Source organism: Archocentrus centrarchus, chromosome 24 (assembly GCF_007364275.1).
Source record: "Archocentrus centrarchus isolate MPI-CPG fArcCen1 chromosome 24, fArcCen1, whole genome shotgun sequence".
Lineage (NCBI taxonomy): Eukaryota > Metazoa > Chordata > Actinopteri > Cichliformes > Cichlidae > Archocentrus > Archocentrus centrarchus.
In genome coordinates this window covers 10,008,007-10,028,916 of record NC_044369.1, presented here as the reverse complement: position 1 = coordinate 10,028,916, position 20,910 = coordinate 10,008,007, and the positions used below count along the sequence as shown (strand labels likewise).

Sequence of the window (20,910 nt, the reverse complement as noted above, 5' to 3'; positions counted from 1 at the left end):
GTTCATTTAAAATAAGCATTATTTGCACACAATTCAGGCTCTTTAGTAGAACATTCTCATTTTTATTTACTTGTTTATCGTGATTGTCAATCACTTTAAAATGATTATGTAGTACACATGTATTTACTGTATGAATAAAAACAGTTTTAGGTGTATTATTGAAGAAACACAATCTCTGCTAACTAATATCCGAATAATTCTCTCTATAAGTGGAGATATGTGGTCTATGGTGATTCTCTCTAGAAGAGCTCATATAAGAGGATTTATGAAAGCACAACATGTGATGCTGAGTAAGGTCAAAAACAAGTCCAAAGTAACAGGCAGTGGGTTAAAGGAATTCTTGGAGCTGGGTAATATCTTTGTCCCTGAGCCTGGTGTCTGTGGTAAAAGATCACAGAGGAAATTGCTGATTTTTTCACATTAACAAACACTAGAATTTGTCTGGGAGGAACATGCACCACTCTGTATGGCAGATGCACAGTAACTACTCCTCCAGTTGGCTAATCTGACAAATTGATGATTGCTGACTAACAGAACTAATTTAGTCTAAGAAATGTTTACTTTTCAAACACTGATACTGGGGAAAAAAAAAAAACAACCCCCCCCCCCCCCCGCAAAACAGCCATAAGTAGTAATTTCTCCCACAACAAGATCTGCATAGTAGCAACTGACAGAACAGAGTCCAGATGGTACCCCAACAGTGAAGCTGGGGAGGTGAGACAGTATGAGAGACAGTGTGAAACAGAGGCAGGTGCATGTTTTCTTGCATGTTTAATCAGCTCTGTGTGTGTTTTTACATCTGCATACATGTAACTGAGCAGGTGTGTATGTGTGGGACAGGGTGGGTGGCCTTCTGCAATTTCCGTTATGTATAGTCTGAGTGTTTCTGCATGTCTGTGAGCATTTCTCTCTCACTCTTTGCGGACATCTGTTGTACCACACCACCACCGCCACCACCAATTTCCCATTCCACAGTCATGTCTGTCTTTCTTTCTCTTTTACATCTAAGAGAACAGCATGACAGAAGGTAACACAAACTACAAGTAGCCACGTGATGTGAAGTGTGCTGCTAATTTCATTTAAAGGTGGATGTAGTTATTTGTGTGTTTTCTTGCATGTATACACGTGCTTCTGACAGCCCATCTACCAGATGGAAGCTGCGATGTTCAAGCTTCTAATTGTATGGATAAGCGATTGAATGGCAGGTGTGGGTGTGCTATGTTATTTATTTATCCATCATCTCAGTTACATTCATATAAAGTATTATCTATCCAATAAGGAGAAAGGGTAGGGTTCTAAAAGTCCTTTGTATGAACAAATTTTACTATTTGTTCAACTAAATCATCCAGAGGGATTAAAAGGTACATGCAAAAAGGTTTGTTATGCAGTACTGTGTAAAAGTCTTGAGCCACCTCTCATGTCTGTATTTTGCTGAGACAAAGGTGCAGCTGTTTACTGAAACGTGCAAAAATACATGGAAATACAGAATATAAGGCCAAACAAAGAATGTGTAGAATTCTAACAAGCTTGATTAGCCTGAAATCACGATTCTCCTGTTATATTTTGGGCTATCTAATTTTTTTCTAATTGAGACGTGCTCAGACAGTTGCTTGTATTATCTTATTCTTGTAACTGACAATTTTGAGGAAATTAGAATTTTTTATTTTTCATTTATGTTAAAAAAAAAAAATTATATATATATATATTTATATATTTTTATATATATATATATATATATATATATATATATATATATATATATATATATATATATATATATATATATATATATATATATATATATATATATATAATAGTCCAGTAGACTGAAAATAACATTTGGGCAATAGAAGATTTTCTCGGAAGTGCAGCGACCAGGACATTAAAGTGGATATCAGCAGTTAATCCTGAAAAAAAGACCGTAAGCAAGATCTCAGTTCTTATCAGACCACTGCGGTGTTAAGTAAACACACTCAGAACATGTGTTATTGTTAAATACACTTGTTCTCAAGCTCTCCTCTCTTCTCCTTTCCTGCAGCATGCCAGTGCCATACTAATGGTTCTGTTTCTGAGGTCTGCAGCCAGGAGACTGGAGAGTGCCACTGTAAGGAAAATGTGGTTGGACGAAAGTGTGATAAGTGCATGGTAAGTATAAGGTTTTCAATACTGATATCCTGTTACGTGTTAATGGACTTGTAGACTTTATTCCTTTTGATCTCACTTTTTTTTTTTTGAGTTTTAGTATTATTTTAAATCTTCTGTGTTTTGTTCTGCAGTGTTATTCATACAATCTTGAGTGTTTCACATCTGAGCTCCTATTTGAATTTATTTTGCCTATCTCATCACATCTAATGTGTTTTTAACCATCACTGTAGTGATCATCTACAGGTCAGAGCTGATTAATGTGTCTACTGCTGCACTATAAATGAGGTAATACAAGGTAATAGTGACCTTTAGGTAATTATAAGTCACTGTTAACCTGCAGAGATCAGTCTGCCACTTCTCAGCACCTGCTCAGTTTTTGCTTCAGCTGTAACACAGGTGAAGCCACACATGCGCTGCTTTTTTCAGGACAATTGGTTTACAATTCCATTTGCATTATTTGCAAATGTTTTACCTTATACTTTATTGTTTGTTTTATTGTATTACAGTTAGTAAAATAATAATAGCAGTAATTCAATGACAGTATTATTCAGTATTGTGTATCCTTTATTTTTTTCACTGACTCTCTATTAAGTTTGCTATTTTAGCTGGCCTGCTTGCTTATTCACCCTTGCCTACCTCTTCTCCACCTATCTGCATTCTGATTGGTCCAGCCTAACCGCTGGTGGGATGCTGAGCATCAGGAGTGCATGCCCTGTCGCTGCAGTCCTTATGGATCTATTTCTCAGCGCTGTGACGTTGAAGGCCGCTGCATCTGTCGTCCTGGCTTTGTGGGCCGACGCTGTGACCTGCGTCGCCTAGGTTATGAAAGACGGGAAACACGGCGGCCTGTGGAGCGGATCTCAGTGGAAGCCGCACAGCAGAGATGGGGGGGAACTTCCCGCACGGGTGGTTGTCCCAGGGGCGCATACAGGCCTAAGACAGGGGTAACACACACTGCATGTGGATGGCAGTGGTGTGTTTTTACTAGCATGGCTGGGTTTTGGAGATCAACTCTCAGGCCTCAACATGTTGATTATGCTTGTGTAGCAAACACCACAATATTTGGTCTTGTGGGTGTTATGGTTCTTGTGCTTAATTTTTAAAACATTGCACGGCAAAGGAAGGCAAGTGTTATATATGAGGGTTTTACTAGCATGGCTGTGTGTTTGTGTGTGTGTGTTTCTCTTTATCCTGAATGTAATCAGTAAAATGTCAGCTCTTTGGGTAACTTGAGATGTTTGTTGGGGCTGAAAATTGGTGTTGTAAATGTCAATAGTTTAGGCAAATTATAATGTTCATAATTTTTTTTTCTTGGGTAGCCACGCTAATGAAACTTTCTTTTTTCATTTTTAAAGACAACTTATCAAAAGATTTCTTTTATAAAAAGTTGACTTGAGAGATATGCTGCTGACTAATGTGGTTTGTCAGCCTTTCTATAATAGGTAGGTTAGGCTATTGTGTAATATTTACCATAGTAGGAACCAGTCCTCATTTTCCAAGTGTCAGATGGCTTTCAGAGATCTGTTGGTGTTTTTAGATGACTTCTAATCTAAAGACTGATAAAAAATAACGGGTACCTATTATACTGTGTTGGGGTACCAACAGAGCTGCTTTGCGTCTTTTACAGTAAAAAAAAAAGAAAGCCTTATGTATCTCATATTGGTCCTTTATTTAGTTGCTCATATTTGTCTAAAAAAGACATTTTAACTGCTGTTCCTTTAGTGACCCATTTGTGAATGCCTACTTCCTTCTGATTGGCTGCCCCTCACATGACTTGAGCAAACACAACTGGCTGCGGGAATCTGTGCTGAGTTGCTGTCAGCTCAACACAAGATTGGAAAACAAAAGTTGAAAACTAAGCATTTAGTTCAGTCTGAAGCCTGATCCTGCGATTACTATTACCTGGCCTTTAATATATATACATCCAATACTATATATTTGTGTAGATGACAGAAAAAAAAAAGAATACCCCTTTAATGCCATTACTTTCCTCAGTTTTTAGCATCTTTATATTTTTTCAGTCTTTAGAAAAAAAAAGTCTTGCATCTTGTGTTTTTGTAGTGTCTATATATCCGAATGGTTTTTGAGCGTGTCTACTATTTGTTTAACCAGGACTGCTTTACATTTTCTCGCTTCAACTGACTGACCCCATGGCACTGGTCTGTGTGTTTCTCCAGGCTAACACTCATGGCATTACCACAGGTGGCGTCTGCATCCCATGTCACTGCAGCTCCTTTGGTTCCAAGTCATTCGACTGTGATGAAAACGGACAGTGTCGGTGTCAGCCCGGCGTCACCGGACCCAAATGTGACCGTTGTTCACAAGGATTTTTCAACTTTCAGGAGGGAGGGTGCACACGTAAGCAGAGATCTTCTACTCTATTTCAAAAAGGTCGTATCCTGATATCAGTCAACAAAAGGTGAATGCAGTTATTTGCAAGTCCAGCATTTGCAGCGAAAGTAATGCCAGAAATCTCATAAACCCTACTTAAACTGCTGCTCTCTTCTTCTTTTCTTTTTCATTTCAATTTTGCACAAATTGAGATAAAGGAATTCTATTTCTATCCCCTCAAGTCATTGTTTCTGTTGTGTTGGAAAAAAATATGCAAATCACGGCAAAACGTAATAAATTGGAGCTACTGCTTTCTGCTGTGCTGCCCTTTACTTTACTAAAACACAGTATATTGTGACTGTGGACATTTAGTTTTTCCAGGTTCAGATGAACTTGATTATATAGTGTTCACCTATACCTGAACTTTAAAAGCCAGCCAGCATTTTGTAATATATTGTAATTGTTCCCATGTGCTTTTTTATGTTTAGACAGATATTATATATAGGTAAGGAATTCCCTCAGGCAACAGGCCTCAGGCACTTATACCTGTAAATATACAATGAAAGAAAGAAATAAAAGGATCTGTCTGCCCTGCTTAGCTGTTAGCGGGAGCACTGGAGCCTCCTCTGGCTGACATTGTTTGAACCAAACAAATTTTATTGGAGAATCAATTTTAATATGAGCCTCATTAGTAAATGCTTGGTTAAAAAACAAAATAAGGGAAAAGCTAAGGATATGATATACCAAACCATGGCTATGTGCATTTATGCAGATTTAATAACTAATAACTAAATATTATTGTACACTAATAATATTTAGTTATTAGAGCGATAAACTAATTGTTCACTTAGTTTATCAATTTGCATTTATATTATATATTTTTATGGTTATATATTTGTTGATTTTATTATTATATTAACACTTGTTCCAATTATTACAATCCATGATCAGTGCTATGTAAAATTATGAGGGTTCTAGCTAATAAATTGTCCACACTGAATGCCAGTCTTTATCCTGTAGCAGAGATTCGAGGGCTGAATCCACTGAGATATAAGACCAAGAACACGTCTCTATTCACACCTCAAATTAAAGGTCAAGGTTTGCCCAAATTATACATTCGTGATTTAAGTTTGCTGGAAGTGGAGATAGAATTATTCTGCAAATTAAGTCAGAATGTAACCCCCCACACACACACACACACACACACACACACACACACACACACACACACACACACACAAAAATAAAAGAGTAGAAAGTGAACGTGTGTGCTGTCAAAGCTCTGTGTTCTATTAGTTAAAAACTTTGTTTGGCAAAAATTTCAGCCTTAAGTGCACCAAATGTTTTTGTTCCTGTAAATTTGCATAAATGTCACAGTTAATCTGATGATAGTTATGTCCGATAGCCAGCTGAATTAATGTATGATAACATTAGAGAACTATATATTTACCTACCTGGACTGGAAGCTGTCCTGTTCTCACCTTGTGAGTTTCTGTGTGTAGCCTATGCAGCAGTTACTGCCACAAAGGACAGATTCTTCCCTCTAAAAAACAACCCCAGAACTCGTTTTTGTGCCAGCTATTATTAAATTGGCCTTTAAAATTCAATTTCCATTGATAGCAAACACAGTCCTGCACTGAGACCCCTGATTTGTTTTCAGCTGTTATGTTTGCTCTCCTCGCTTCTACATTCTTTGATTTAAATTCCCTTTAACTGCCTCTGTGCCTCATTTACAGCCTGTCAATGCAGTCATGTGGGGAACAACTGCGACGCTAGCACTGGACAGTGTGTCTGTCCTCCGAACACTATCGGTGAGAGGTGCGAACGCTGTGCTCCCAACCACTGGGGCCATGACATCATGACCGGATGCAAGGTAGGCTGAACATTTTCAAAGGACATTTATATGCATACATAAGGACATATCATGACATAATGGATGGGCTGCCGAACACAAAATGGAAATGGATTTATCAACTTGCAATTTAAAAAAAAATATTGAAAGTCAATGCAGAACAACTTACTTCTGCATTGACTTTCAATTTAACCTTCTGAGCAATTTAACCTGAAAACTGAGAACTTTGCATTTTAAGTGCATTTTAAGTGTTGTTGTGATTTCATGCTATATAAATAAAATTGAATTGAACTGAATTAATGGTCACTGAAGGATCCTTCATTACTGCACCCTCTGGGGGCCTTCCATAATTATATAACATATTTGTCAAATAAGAAATTGTTCTTATAAACAAATAAATATACTTGCAGTATCAACCTGAAATGAAACAGTCCTATGCATTTCGGTGTATTTTACCATAGTTTTCTCTTTTAGATTACGTTTTCGCTTCCACTGATTTCCACATGCTCCCTTTTTCTGTTTTTGTTCTCTGTTACTGTGTTGTTTTACTCAGCTTTTTCTCTGCCTTCCCTTTATCTTCTCATTGTGTTTTAAAAAGTTTTGTTGTGCTCTGAAACTGTTTGACCAAAGAGCCGTGAGGCAGCCATAACAGTAAAACTATTAGAAACAGGAGCAGACTAGTAATTAGAGGCTTGAACATGAAAGTACTTTCAAGTACAAGCAAGGAGAGATTAATCCACAGGAGTACATCAGGACACCTAAGAGGGATTGAGCAAATCTATATGAGGCTAAACAAACAGAATTAAAAAACAAAAATTGCAAAACAACAAAGTGTAACAGAAAATCACAAATATGCAACCTAAATGCAGATGAAGTCTCAGTAAAAGCGCAACAAAGGAAAGCAAAATAGAGACACTCATTAAAGTCTAAAAAGTGAAATCACGATTCTCCTGTTATATTTTGGGCTATCTAATTTTTTTCTAATTGAGACGTGCTCAGACAGTTGCTTGTATTATCTTATTCTTGTAACTGACAATTTTGAGGAAATTAGAATTTTTTTTATTTTTCATTTATGTTAAAAAAAAAAATTATATATATATATATATTTATATATTTTTATATATATTTTTTATATATCCTTTACATATTTAAGAATATGTAAAGGAAATAATAATAAAAAGCCACATAAGCTGCAATTTATAAAGTTACTGAAAATCAGTTCATTAACTTAGATGCTGTTACTTTGGGTCAGTAGATCAGTAGCCTCTGAGCATGCAAACCAAATGTCTACTTTTGTGATGTTTTCATGTTTAATTACAACATCTGTCAAGTATAACAAAATATTATACAATGATGTCCACTGATTGATTTTAGTATGCAAGAAAGTCATACTCATATTCAGTTTTTGAGCACAAAACTCTGTTGTCTCCATCGATGCACTAAGACAAGTGTTTGCATTATACACTGTAGGAAAAGTTTTCTTTTTTTCATGTTTTCATGTCTGAATAAGTTCATAATTTTTTTGTAACATAATTTTTTTGTGTTTATATGTAGGAGTGTGGCTGCAATGCGATCGGTTCAGTGACCCAGCAGTGCAATGTAAACACAGGCTGCTGCTTCTGTCACGACTCCTTCAGAGGTGATAAATGCAATGAATGCCAAATTGGATACAGAGACTTTCCTCAGGTAAATGGTCCAGATTAAAGCTGCTAATATTTCTCATATTGTCATAAACTTTGCTTTTATTTCCACTGACATAAAAGAGGAGACGCTGGAGAGAATCCCTGTTGGGATTCAGTCATTAGGACTTAGTGTTTGTGGTTATACTTGGACAAGTGAAATAGATTTTCATAGACATTGTTCATTTTATGAGCACTGAAAACCTGACTAAAATAATTTGTTTCCTTTCTGATTTGTATCATGAAAGAAGTTTTAAATCATCTTTATGTCACAGCCAAAATTTTCAACACCCACTTATATTTCTGTAACATGGGGACTTCATTTAAAATTGAAATTAAATACAGGCAGATACTTAATCAAAGCTTAATCGGACATTAATGCCATCTTTCTGGTTTTTTTTCACTCTTGATTTGAAAGTTCCAGTCTCTTTAATAAGACTTTAAAAAGTGCATTTATGCAGTCATAATTTTATATTTGATGTTTGGCTTTTGGAATTGTACTGTTTTTAGCATAGTTACTGAATCAAGCTAGGTATGAGCCTTTAAAAAAAAAAAAAAAAATCAGAAAACATTCATTTCTTTACACGTTTCAAACCCAAACTTAGATTTAAGTTAAACTTTTTGGTTTTAGTGTTTGTCTGAAATCCTCAGTCAACATTGGAGTGAGGAGAAATGGCAACATTATCTGAAACATTTGAAGCATAAACCTAGGACACACTCTGGTACCTCCTCTAAGGCCTGTCATTTTGTTGATAGTGGAAACTTGCTGGTTTTTTTTGCATCCACATTTCCCGCAGTGCATCCAGTGCGAGTGCAACATCGCGGGATCGGACAGGCAGACCTGCGACCTGGAGAGAGGAGTCTGTGGCTGTGCAGATCAAACAGGAAAATGTAGCTGCAAGGTAACAGCCACCTTTTCACATAATGTTAAAGGTTTATATAATTTAACTGTTCTTTTTTTTCTGGCAAGATACTGCCAGTGCCCAGTGAGCGCTGTTTATTATTTGGACTCCTGGCAGAGATGATAGTTTACATTTTAAATGTCAGTGCAGATTTAAAATGTAATTCATATGCTTTCTCTGTCCTTTCTGTCTGTGTGGAGAGCCGTCCATGTTTGTGTTTTATAGTACTATGTGTGCGTGTATGTTTATGTGTAATTATTCCAGTAAATGTCACCCTGCCGAGTATGACTGCCATCTGTGCATGATGACCTCCATATACTGGAATGCACAAGCACGTTCAAACCAACTGATGCACATACATATGAGGTGTGATCAAAAAGTTCAGTGAATTGAGCCAGAAAAATCACAAGTGCAAAAGGACAGTGAAGGACTTCCTTGTGATGTGCTGGAAGTTTTTTGTGCATGTGAGGATAATCTTGGAGGTGAGATCAGACCAATTTTATGGCTTGGTTCTCAAAACTTGTACACTAACAAACATAAAACGTGCTTTATGTCACGGTTTGCAGGTGAGAACCCAAATGCAGGACATCAGAGGCAGAATGAATTAAAAGACAGTTTTTTATTACTGATTAAGTCCCAAACAAACAAAGTTCAAAAGGTAAAACAGAAATCCAAAATGCTAGGAACCAGGGGAAAACTGGAGAGCACAAAAAATAACTCAGGCAAGCATGTGAGAGACATCTTGACAAAGAAGAGAGAGTCAGGTCCACCAGAAGCATCGCATTTTTTTTTTTTAAGTTTTAAAGTTTTATGTCTTAATCCCCATACACATATAAGGATATTTGTTCATCAGCCATTGTTTTGTAGCTCTAGTTATGTAAGTAACCTTCCATTTATATTTCCCGTCCGGTCATATGTGTGTCAGCGGTATTCTTCACTTTGATTGGCACTCAACCTACTGTAACACTTTCCAACGCCAACTGTTGTTTCACTTTTCACTGCTACTGGTGGCTGAGTTTCATTGGCATTACATACACACCTTTACTGTCAGCCACCGTAATGATTTCTGCAAAGTATCATGTTATTCTGACGATTTTGAAATAATATTTTTCCGTGAGACAAGTGAAAAACTGACACAGGGTGGTAAAATTACTGAACGTTGACTTGATTTCCAGTGCAGAAAGAAGCAGTATGATTTTCTTAATTCCGGTAGAGAGATCTTTTTTTTTTGATTGTGGTAAAATTGTCACAGTGCACTAGTAACGTAATGTTTACTTGATGAATACTTACGCTTGTTTTATCCTTTTGTTGCGTCTACTTTAGCATCTGAACTGATGAACTGTAGACATGATATCTGTTCCTTTCTGTGTGTCAGAGAGATGGAGTTTGAGTTGCAGTTGAAGCAGTTACATGTTCTGCCTGAGAAAACTGGAGGAAATTTGATTCATCTGTCATCACCTGCTCTCTGTCCTAGAAACACCCTGACACACATACAGGGGTTACACGCACATAAAAGTTATATTTTACATTTACATTGTTTTGACAAGCTGATCCCTTTCATTATTACCTTGCTGTAGACACACAGTTTCACATATTTGATAGAGACTAGTCCACTTGGCATTGCATTTTTTTTTTTAAATTTTTGTGTCATATTATGGCACACAGAAAAATGCAAAGTCAAAATTTTTGCACATATACACATAACCTGATTCATGGCATGTAATCGGGCTTTACATCACTGGCATCATCTTAGGTAGGAGGTAGGAGGTTGACTTGCATCAAGTCAACCTCCGGTCACATCTGTGCTCTTCAGCATTATGCTTTAACATTACATTTTAAATAAACTCATTTGATTACTTACTTACTGACCCCTAAATTAAAAGCAGGTGTAATCTATTAAAAAAAAGGCAGGTGGGTACAGGAGAGATAGACATTGATAAACAACCTTATGGGGAAGTCTTCAGGATATGTACGATGAATATTGCATGGCAAGTCAAGTTCCCCCTGAATGAAGAATAGGTGTTTTCATGTCATCAGTCTTAGTGACTACAAACTTACATTCAGCTCCTGGTAAAACTTCAAAATGGAATGGTTTGGTTGTAGTTCTGAAAGAAAGTTCTATGAACAGATGAGAAAAACATCAGCCCATCAAAATGTTATTGATGCCTTCATGTTTGACAGAAGCAGCAGAATACAGACTGAGATATACATGTAGGCGCATTCTGTGTGCTCAGATTCAGTCGGATGCATTACATCATTCCACAGGACACTGATCATAAATATATAACTAAGTAGTAAGGGAGCTTTTCAGGATGACTAAGAATGGGAAATACTTATCCCATATTTGTTAAGTGTTTTTCTTATAGCAGTTAAAGTCTATAAGAAAAACACTTGTTTGTTCAGTGACCTCCTCTCCACCACAGCTTCAGAGTATCCAGTTTGCAGCCAGTCACAGAGCTGGCCATCCTGATCAGTTTATCCAGTCTGTTGGTGTCACCAGCTTCAATGTTGCTCGTACAGGAGAACCACAGAGACGTACACTGCACCACTAGAATATTTCCCACGCTGAAGTAGAATATCATTAACTGGTTTATAATTGAGCTGCATTCTACTTTATGTAGGCTAAAGACAATAAGAAAAAGTAGAGCTCAATATGTCAGCAGTGAAGGACAATATCACTCGGTTGTTGGTATAAGACTTGAGGCATCCACTGAGTGCAAATGATTTTTATTAACCTAATTTTGCTTGACCTCATGTATTTCACTTGAATTTTTAAACCTTTAAACTACTCTGTATACAAAAAAACACATTTAAGTTGAGTCTGGACGACAACAGAAAAGTGTAATTGTGGAGGTGCTTACCTCTGCGACTGTACAAGGATTGTTTAAAATATGCAGTTTGGAGTAATAGTTTCCATAATTTACCATCAAAGGTTTTAAAAAAGGACTACTTCAGTTCCCCAGTTATGAGTACTGTCCACCATTCTTTGTTTTCATGTAATTGTAAATGTATGTTGTTGTTGCATGCAGTTGGGTTTTATTTAGTTTGTGACATTTTGTAAATGAAACGATAAACTCAAAACATTATTTGTTGATTATGAGATGGAGCCCTAATACTGACATAATGATTCACTTTTAATGAATTTCTAATGTTGTCCTCAATTCCTCACTATACCTTCACAGTCTTCTCTTCTCAGTCCTTTCTCACTAACCTGCAGGACTTTTTGACAGAACTCAACATTAATTGGATGATGTTGTGTTGACAGCACTGCAACTTTTCTTTGCAGAGAGAAGGTTTAATGCACAGCCCTGTCCACAATTCCATTTTAGACCAGTCAACTCTCAGCTTATTTACTCACAATGTAAATAGTCAGTCCAGATTCTTATTGCCACTCCAGTGAAACCAAGGCACCAAATGCATTTCCTGTGCAGGATTCATTTGTAGTTTTTCAGTATGTGATATGCCCAAGTGCACAAGCTAATCAATTAAACTTTTTTTTTTTTTTTTTTTAAAGAAATTAGATTGATATAAGAAAATAAGAATTGTTAAATTGCTGTGAACACTTAATTAGGTATAAGATTACTTCTTTTAGCTAAAGGGTTTTGACATTCAGCCATGCTGACATGTCCTGGAGCAAGACACCAGATCCCAAGAGTAGCATTAAGCTAAAATGTGCCTTGTAACCTCAAGCAGAAAAGGATTTTTTTTTAAGTATTTCCCAAGGAAATGTTTTCATTTTAACTATGTATAGAAGGAATGACTCAAAGGTTGCTTTAATTTGCTGTGTCACATTTTAGGAAAATGTGGAGGGAGACAACTGTGATCGCTGTAAGCCCGACACATTTGGGTTATCCGTACGAAATCCACTGGGCTGCAGCAGGTGTTACTGTTACGGATTGACACACTTCTGCACAGAGGCACAAGGACTGATCAGGATGTGGGTGAGTAAACTTGTGCAAACTTTTATGCATTTTGAGACGTTTAACAGATGAACGACAGAGACAGTTTAATTTCAAATCTGCACTGAAGTGAGAAACATTTGGGGCATTTTGGTAGCTGTATTTTTTTGGCATCTCACAAAAAAGTTTCCAATGAACAAAAGTAAACTATTGCTCCAAAACCAACAGATGTCAATGACAACCTGATGGGGGCAGTACAAGAAAAGTCACAGATCAACAAGTCTTGTGGTGTTCGGACCAAACAGGAAGTGAAGTTTCACCTCACGTTACTTTGCAGAAATAGGGAGGAGTAGAGGAGTACAGCTGATAACTGGAATCAAGTTAGTAAAGTAAAATATTTTCAGAACTTAACATGAAGTCCTACAGTTGCATTCATCAAGCTCTCTGCTTGTTTTCCTTTTGTTTTATATAAAAGAGAAGTTAAATCATAACCCCTCCTGCTGCCCACAAACATGACTAAATGTAAACTATGAGAGAATCTCTGTTTATAGGTCTGTGTAGCTTCTCAGTCAGCCAGTTCATGGGAGACATCAGTGCTTGAGCTGAAGGCATCTTGAAGCTGTTTCACCTCTTATCCAAAACTTCTTCAGTTCTAACAGCTGATAGGGAGTCCCAGGTATTTAACCCCTAGTTGGGTTGTTGCCTTAAAGGTGGTCCTGAGAGTCTTTGATCCACCTTGTCATCAGTGGTTAAGGGCACATGGGTTAAGGTGTAAGTGGGGGTTGAAATGCCTGAGAAGGAATCTCCAGACTCTGTTATAGCTGCTATCGTAGGCCACCACCTCTATTCAGTGATGGTTGTTCCGGGTGGACATAGTTGTTGTACTCCTCTCTTAAACCATCTGTTTTCTTTGTCCGGAACTTGAACATCTGTATTCTCAAAAGAGTGTCCCTTCTCCTTTCAGTATAAATATTCAGTGAATATTCACAGATTCACCTTTTTTTTTTGCCTCTGTGCGTAGACTTCTGTGTGTAATATTGGCATGCAAACACTTCACATTTGTTGTGACCACGCCATTAGGCACGTTTCTTCAGGGTCCATTAATGTCTTTTCCAACTTTTATCACATCTAGTAGGTATTGAGTTATACTCATGCAGATCCAAGTGGTGGGCCACCCGAAGACCAGCATTACCATTTATAGAGATGTTAATGTGTCTAAAAAGTATTAAGTAGCTTTAAATATGACAAAGGATTTCCCACGCGCCACAGAAATTTTGTGCAGCCTGCTGTTCAGTCATCCGTTGTAATTATTTGGAAAACATGAACAGGTGTAAAAATGACCTGTAACAACTTGAAGTCAAAGACAGGGCTGAGAGGATTGGACAGACACTCAGCAAAGTTTTCAATCAGTTGTTGAGGAAAGGGTGTTTTGAATAAAGTCCCTTCATTGTGGAAATGGTTGCAATCAGCAATAAACTGGTGTTTCCGTGGTAACCGTAGGTTTTAGGAGGGTGGCGAGAGGCCTCATTTGAACAACAACCATTCACTTCATTTATTGTTGACAGGCAGGGTGGACAGAGAGAAAGGCAGAAAAAAATGAGAGTTTATTGGAAAGAGGGAGATTTTTTCTGAACCACTGAATCGTGAGATTACACTGAGTGAAGTGGGACATACACACACACACACTCACAATGAGTGGACACTATGCACACACACACACGCGCGCACGTGCGCGCGCATACTATGCAAACGTGGTACACGTGTATTAACGCACACTCTTGCAAACTCACACTACATGGGATTACATGGAGGCTGGACACACAATTTGCTGCACACAACTCCTTTTACTGCTGAGGAAACTAGAAGTGTTTGCTTGGATGAATGTTTGATGAAGATTTGCTCTAGCGTAATACTGTAAAAGCTTTTACCTTTAGGTGCAATCTCTCTTATCTGTGAAACACTAAAACAGATCAAAGCAGTAACAGAAATACCCGGATAAACAAAAGAAACAAAAAGGCTAGTGCATGGTTTAATTCAGTAGGTGTTAACTGTAAAGAAGAAAATGCCATGTATCCTTAGCTGAAACTTGGCATACCTCAGCATGGTGTGCACTTTTCTATATTCATAATTCCATCACTTTTGACAAACTCTGCAAAACCACTGGCTGAAATGCAGCCCCAAACCACGACAGAGCCTCTACCGTGTTTTACAGATGGCTGTAGATGCTCACTGTACATATTATGATTTGAACCAAAATTTTCAAATCTGGATTCATCATTTGATAAGACTCCCACTGACTTTCAAATCATTTCTTGTATTGCCACGATAAACACTCAGATTATAGCATTTTAAAAACATTCTTAATAATATGCTAATAATTAAACAGATAGATGAAGGCAGCAGTTTTATGTGTTTCATGTCTGATCAGGGGTGTATTTATACTTTTTTTTTCAAATAACATTACTAAATGTTTTGCTACTTTATCATTACTTTGATTTCTATTTTGATTTTTGTTAGAAATCCAGTATGCTACACGAGTAACAGTAACAAAATGAGCAGTTTCCCATTTCATGTGTGACTACCTCACTTATACGGGCAATATTCCTAGTATATCCATACTTTAGTAACTTAATGGATTTCAGATTCTGTGCACCCAACCAGCAAGAACCCTTCCATAATGCCTCAGTATTATTCACATAATATCCACATATCAACATGTCTGGACTGCAGCGACAGAGAGGGAGACTTTCAGGCTTGAGCAGATGGATCTATTTTTAAAGTGTTTCACTCAACCACAACCCACAGTCAATAATAAACCATATTATTCAAGTAATATTGAAATTTCAACACATGAAATGAGAGACAAAGAGAATGAGAGAGAAAAGGCTATTTTTTTTCCAGACTGTCTGTAATAACTCAGTTATTATTTACATATCAAAGAAAAAAGTTGACACAGATTCAAATTATATCTAGGATGAAAAACCTCCAAACTTTGACCACTAACTCAATAACTTTAAATGTTTATGGTAACAAAGCCACAAAAACTGCCTTTACCCATTAATAACCCATCATAGGACAAGGATAATCAGTAAAAAGCTGTAAAGTACAGGTTAGGATTTCTCCTGTACTGTTAGGGTGCTTTTTTAAAATATTTTACAAATTTATTTGAGATAAGGTGTTTGCTTATATAAGACATGCTTCTAAATCCGTTTAGATTCAGACAATGAGTGAAGGCCATTGTTGTATCACAGATAAGTATTCACATACCTCAAAAGACAAGAAGTATGTCAAGAACTATTCAACCTCATTTGAGTGATTCTTTGAAAAATTTCCATCATGTTCCAATCAAGTGTGTGTATGGGAAGTGCCTTCATTTGGGCAGTTTTGGAGGCCAAAATAAAAGAGAGAAAAGAAATCAAAGAAGCTGAAATTTTGTCTTGGCTCTCAGACAAAATCCATTTGAAATGGCAAAAGGATCAAAAGATGGTAATGTAAGGGCTTTGCTTGAATCAGCATCATCAGGAGGTGAAGAAAGTGTGTGAATGAACAAGAAAGGAAACACCAACACCACTCCATGTGCAGTTTATAGTTGTGTGCAATGTAACTTACATGATTATTGTTACACATTTTGCTCACTGGGTGGCTGTGGCTCAGGAAAGCCAGTCGGAAGGTTGGTGGTTCGATCCCTGGCTCCTCCGGTCTGCATGTCAGAGTATCCTTGGGCAAGATACTAAACCCCGAGTTGCTTCCAGTGTGTTCACTGGAGTGTGATTGAGTATGTGAATGTTAGATAGAAAGCATTTAGATGTAGAAAGTGCTTGTATGAATGTGTGTGAATGGGAAAGTGAGACATGCTGTATACAGTCCTTTAACTTGTCCATTTACCATTTACTCATATACTGTAGTAGGTGCTAGATGCTACATAATAAAATATTGCTGCTGAATATGATAAACTGTACAAACAAGTACTGTTAATGGTATGAACAAGAAACTGTATTATTCTCTTGAGCAATACATTTTGCAGTTGCTGGATTCCACGGACCTCTGCATTAATATTGTCACTGTTGTGTATCCCAGTTAACGCTGAAGCCGGAACAGACGGTGCTCCCCTTGGTGGATAAATCCAACACTGTGGAGACGAGAACAGGAGTTAGCTTCCAACACCCTGAGATCATTGTTCATGCAGAATTTATCACCTCAACTCTCTCTGAACCCTACTACTGGAAACTGCCTGAGCAGTTCAAAGGATCTATGGTAGGAAACATCACAGTGGTTATTTTTTGATTGTTTGTGGGTATACAAACATCATGAATGAACTCCTTTCCAAATATAATTGCAAAATTGTTTCTTACAAAAAAGTTGTAATCTTAACAGATTTATATCAGGTTCAAGTATCTTGCAACTTTCCTGCTTTTGATAGGACATTGATTGACATTGACTTCACCTGCTGTTCATTAGGGTAGTGTGTGCCAGTCGAGTGTGTACATATGCATCCTTTTGTCTGTACAAGAGACAAAACAACAATCTATTCATAGAGAAACTTCTCTATAGTGCTTGTACATAAGTAAAAACATTCCACAGGTTACCTGCTTATTATAATCTCATATCAAAAAGTTTAGTTTGAGTAAATCAGCTGATCAGAAACTGTAGACTCAGTCCAGTGTTGGTGATAATTTTCTGTCATCGTTTCTCTTAAGATCACAGCATACGGTGGGCAGCTGAAATATGCCGTGTACTACGAGGCCAGAGAAGAAACCGGTCCTTCTTCCTATGAGCCTCAGGTCATTATTAAGGGTGGGCCTAACCACAACATGGTGATGACGCACCACATATCAGGACTTCAGATTGGCCAGCTCACCCGTCATGAGATTGACATGACAGAGGTACAGTAAGTGAATGGGAAATTAATAGAAGCAAACAGGGTTTCTTAAACTAACTGACTGCAGTGATAATGTTGATTGTCCATCTTATGTCTCTGTGTGTGTGTGTGTGTGTGTGTGTGTGTGTGTGTGTGTGTGTGTGTGTGTGTGTGTGTGTGTGTGTGTGTACATGTACGTGTACGTGTACGTGCGCACACAGCATGAGTGGAAGTTTGCAGATGGTCGGGCTATGACTCGAGAGGACTTCATGGACATTTTGTTCTATGTGGACTACATCCTAATTAAGGCATCCCACGGCAACTTGATGAGACACAGCCGGTAAAACAGACACTCACGCACGCACAAACACACACAGTCTTTTCCTGCATCTCCACACACTGGCACAATAGTGAAATAAAGAATAACCTGTGTAAAAGTCATTTTTATTTGTATCTTAAGGTGTAATAATGCAAATTGTCAATTGTCTTTACCTCCTTAAGATTTTCCCCGAGCAGAATCATTATAATCTTCTGCATGTAAACACCTTGTATTCATTATAATTTGAAATATGCATTATTTGTTATTTATAGCTTTTTTAAAAATGCTGAAATATTGGTCTTTCAAATTTTTCTGAATGTCCGGGCAAACTGGGAAAAACTCAGCGTTCTGTTGTGAGATTTCTGTTCATTAGCCTGTTGAACTTCTTTCTCCCAGTATTTCGGAGATCATTCTGACAGTGGCCGAGGAAGGCAGGCCAACCAAAGAAAGTGAGAAAGCCCATCAGATAGAAAAGTGTGACTGTCCAGTTGGATACTCTGGACTTTCCTGCGAGGTAACTAAACTAAATAAAAGCTTGCATTCACACATGACTGCACACATTTGAAGACCCTATGTCTGCAAAAGTGTTTTTATAAAATTTCAGCAAATGTATACAGCTTTCAGTAGTTGTGGGTACAGAGCTCCACAGCATTTGCAAGTAACTATATTTTGGATGAATGATTTTGAATTTAAAAACATTCAAAGACAAAAGGGGAAACCCTGAGACTATCTCATATAGAAGAGACTAGAGAAGGATAGAGCTTAGCAGATATTATTTTTTGAGGCAAATACTAGTATTAACATTTGAAAACTTTATAATCAGAGCGTGTTTTACTATAAATGTATCTAAATATTTAGTTTATGCTCAAATCTCTCTCAGATTTGAGTCTAGTAGACAGAAAACAGGATACAGGTTCCATAAGGCTCTAAATGCTTGCAAAGTTGAATCTGAACAAACCAGAAGACTTCTGGGACGATGTCCTGTGGACAGACGAGGCTAAAGCGGAGTTGAATGTTTTTTACTTCTGCCTGGGAGATGCCAAATATTTTTTTGTGTGTTGAAGTTGAGTGCAGCAAAACAGAAAAAAAACAAAACATGCAACATTAGAATGAATAAAACTAAGACAATAGAAAGTACTGTACTGTGAAATGCTTACACAAAATATCCCAAGAAAAAGTGTTTAAATTAATACAAGTTCAACATTAATCACAGTGAGCTGAACTTACTCCTTCCTTCACAGCTCGGAAGAATTGGAATTTTTTTCCTGCCGCTTTCACAATGAGAAAGAATGAGGGGGGAAAATGGGTGCACAGACATGGCTTTCAGTAGTATCTCAAAAGTTTCCAATTTACATTTAGTTCAGCATTTTAAGCCTCGCCAGTGCCTTTCAGACCCTCCTGTTTTTCTATTCTGTTTTTTTATTCTTTTACTTTTTGGTTAGTCGGGCTTAAGCCTCACTGAGCGTCTCCTCCACTCAGTTGTGATTTTGTCCAAGCAAAATGACTTTCAGCTGCATGCAGCTCCTTTGCTTAAGCCACAGAAATCAAATAGCTGTGACTCAATCTTTAGTCTAATGGGGATTTTGAGGAGACAGCTTATGATACACTGACACAACAGTTCTGGCTAATTCTGCTTGACAGCAGTGCCTGAAAGTCATTTAGGCATTATTGTGCTAATCTTAAAGGAATACAAGGTCTTCTGGCAAACTTTTTAACTATATTTTTTAACCTCTGTTTCACTTTGTTGAATTTTATTTGGTGTGCAGAGCTGCAGCCATCTTTATTGCCTGAAAAAAAAATACCCATGTAGATGACTTAAAAGCTACAGATTATGTTAAAAAAAAAAAAGGGTATCTAAACTTAAAATGTTCAGGTTGTTGAGGGGTTAGCTGACAGATGGCCGTTTCTATTTGTAGCTGCCGACGTTGTTAATAAAGTATTTTTAAACAGGCGTTTAGTGCTAGCAGAGGGAACAGATGGCTCTTTAAATGGACTCCATTAATTATTACTGAACAGGAGAGAGAGGAAGAGTTACCTTGTGTGTGTGTGTGTGTGTGTGTGTGTGTGTGTGTGTGTGTGTGTGTGTGTGTGTGTGTGTGTGTGTGTGTGTGTGTGTGTGTGTGTGTGTGAGAATATATGCAGCTTTGTGTGTGTATTTGGCAGGTACACGTGTGTGTGTGTGTCTGTGTTCAAAAGTTACTGAAGGGAGACACTTTTGTGTGTGAAAAAGAGAGCGGTCAACAACTGCCCAGAGAAGTAATGATTGGGGATTATAATGTGAGTGCGTTCCAATATCGGGCACAGTTTGATGTTACTGTGGGAACACACGCTCCATCAAACCTCTAAAAGTGTACCTATATTTTTAATCTTCGTCTCTGATCTAAATCTCTACTCCCATTATCTCTCTGTGCAGGAGTGTGCTGCAGGATTCTACCGTCTTCGCAGCGGTTTCCTGGCATCTGCTCCAGCGTACAGAGTGCCCACGGCTACAGGCATGGGCAGCTGTGTTCAGTGTCAGTGCAGTGGGCACTCCTCCACTTGTGACCCTGAGACATCCATATGTCAGGTAAGTGTGTGTGTGGTGGTGGTGGTGGTGGTGGTGGGGGGGGGGGGCACCCTCTTAGAGCCATATGCTGGGTAGTTTCTGGAGAAATGAACTGGATGTGGGTGCCATGTTGGGGTGTAAGTGTGTGCTGGAAAGGATGTCTGGTACTGTAATTAGCCCTGGAATAATTAACGACCTCCAGCTTACTCATATTTTCTGTAATTTCCTCTTCTCTGGATATCACCCAAAGTTATATCTGACTTTTAGAAAAATGGGTGGCAACCACCTTATCAAATTTTATTTTATTGCCCTATATTTCATAATCTGTTATGTAGTTATAACACTAAAACAATATAAAAAATACTGTATGTCCTCAAATA

At 37.7% G+C, this 20,910-nt stretch overlaps 1 protein-coding gene across 2 annotated transcripts in view; it reads left to right on the top strand.

The window, feature by feature from the left end:
• Nucleotides 1-20,910, top strand: part of lama2 (laminin, alpha 2) — a 224,728-nt gene that overhangs the window by 135,895 nt on the left and 67,923 nt on the right. For both annotated transcript variants that reach the window (XM_030721257.1, XM_030721256.1), the window contains exons 22-32: nucleotides 2,039-2,145; nucleotides 4,323-4,503; nucleotides 6,213-6,349; nucleotides 7,883-8,014; nucleotides 8,805-8,909; nucleotides 12,707-12,850; nucleotides 16,886-17,062; nucleotides 17,506-17,691; nucleotides 17,888-18,006; nucleotides 18,382-18,499; nucleotides 20,399-20,551. In XM_030721257.1, coding sequence (XP_030577117.1) covers nucleotides 2,039-2,145; nucleotides 4,323-4,503; nucleotides 6,213-6,349; nucleotides 7,883-8,014; nucleotides 8,805-8,909; nucleotides 12,707-12,850; nucleotides 16,886-17,062; nucleotides 17,506-17,691; nucleotides 17,888-18,006; nucleotides 18,382-18,499; nucleotides 20,399-20,551 — 1,559 coding nt within the window. The remainder of the gene's footprint in view (nucleotides 1-2,038; nucleotides 2,146-4,322; nucleotides 4,504-6,212; nucleotides 6,350-7,882; nucleotides 8,015-8,804; nucleotides 8,910-12,706; nucleotides 12,851-16,885; nucleotides 17,063-17,505; nucleotides 17,692-17,887; nucleotides 18,007-18,381; nucleotides 18,500-20,398; nucleotides 20,552-20,910) is intronic.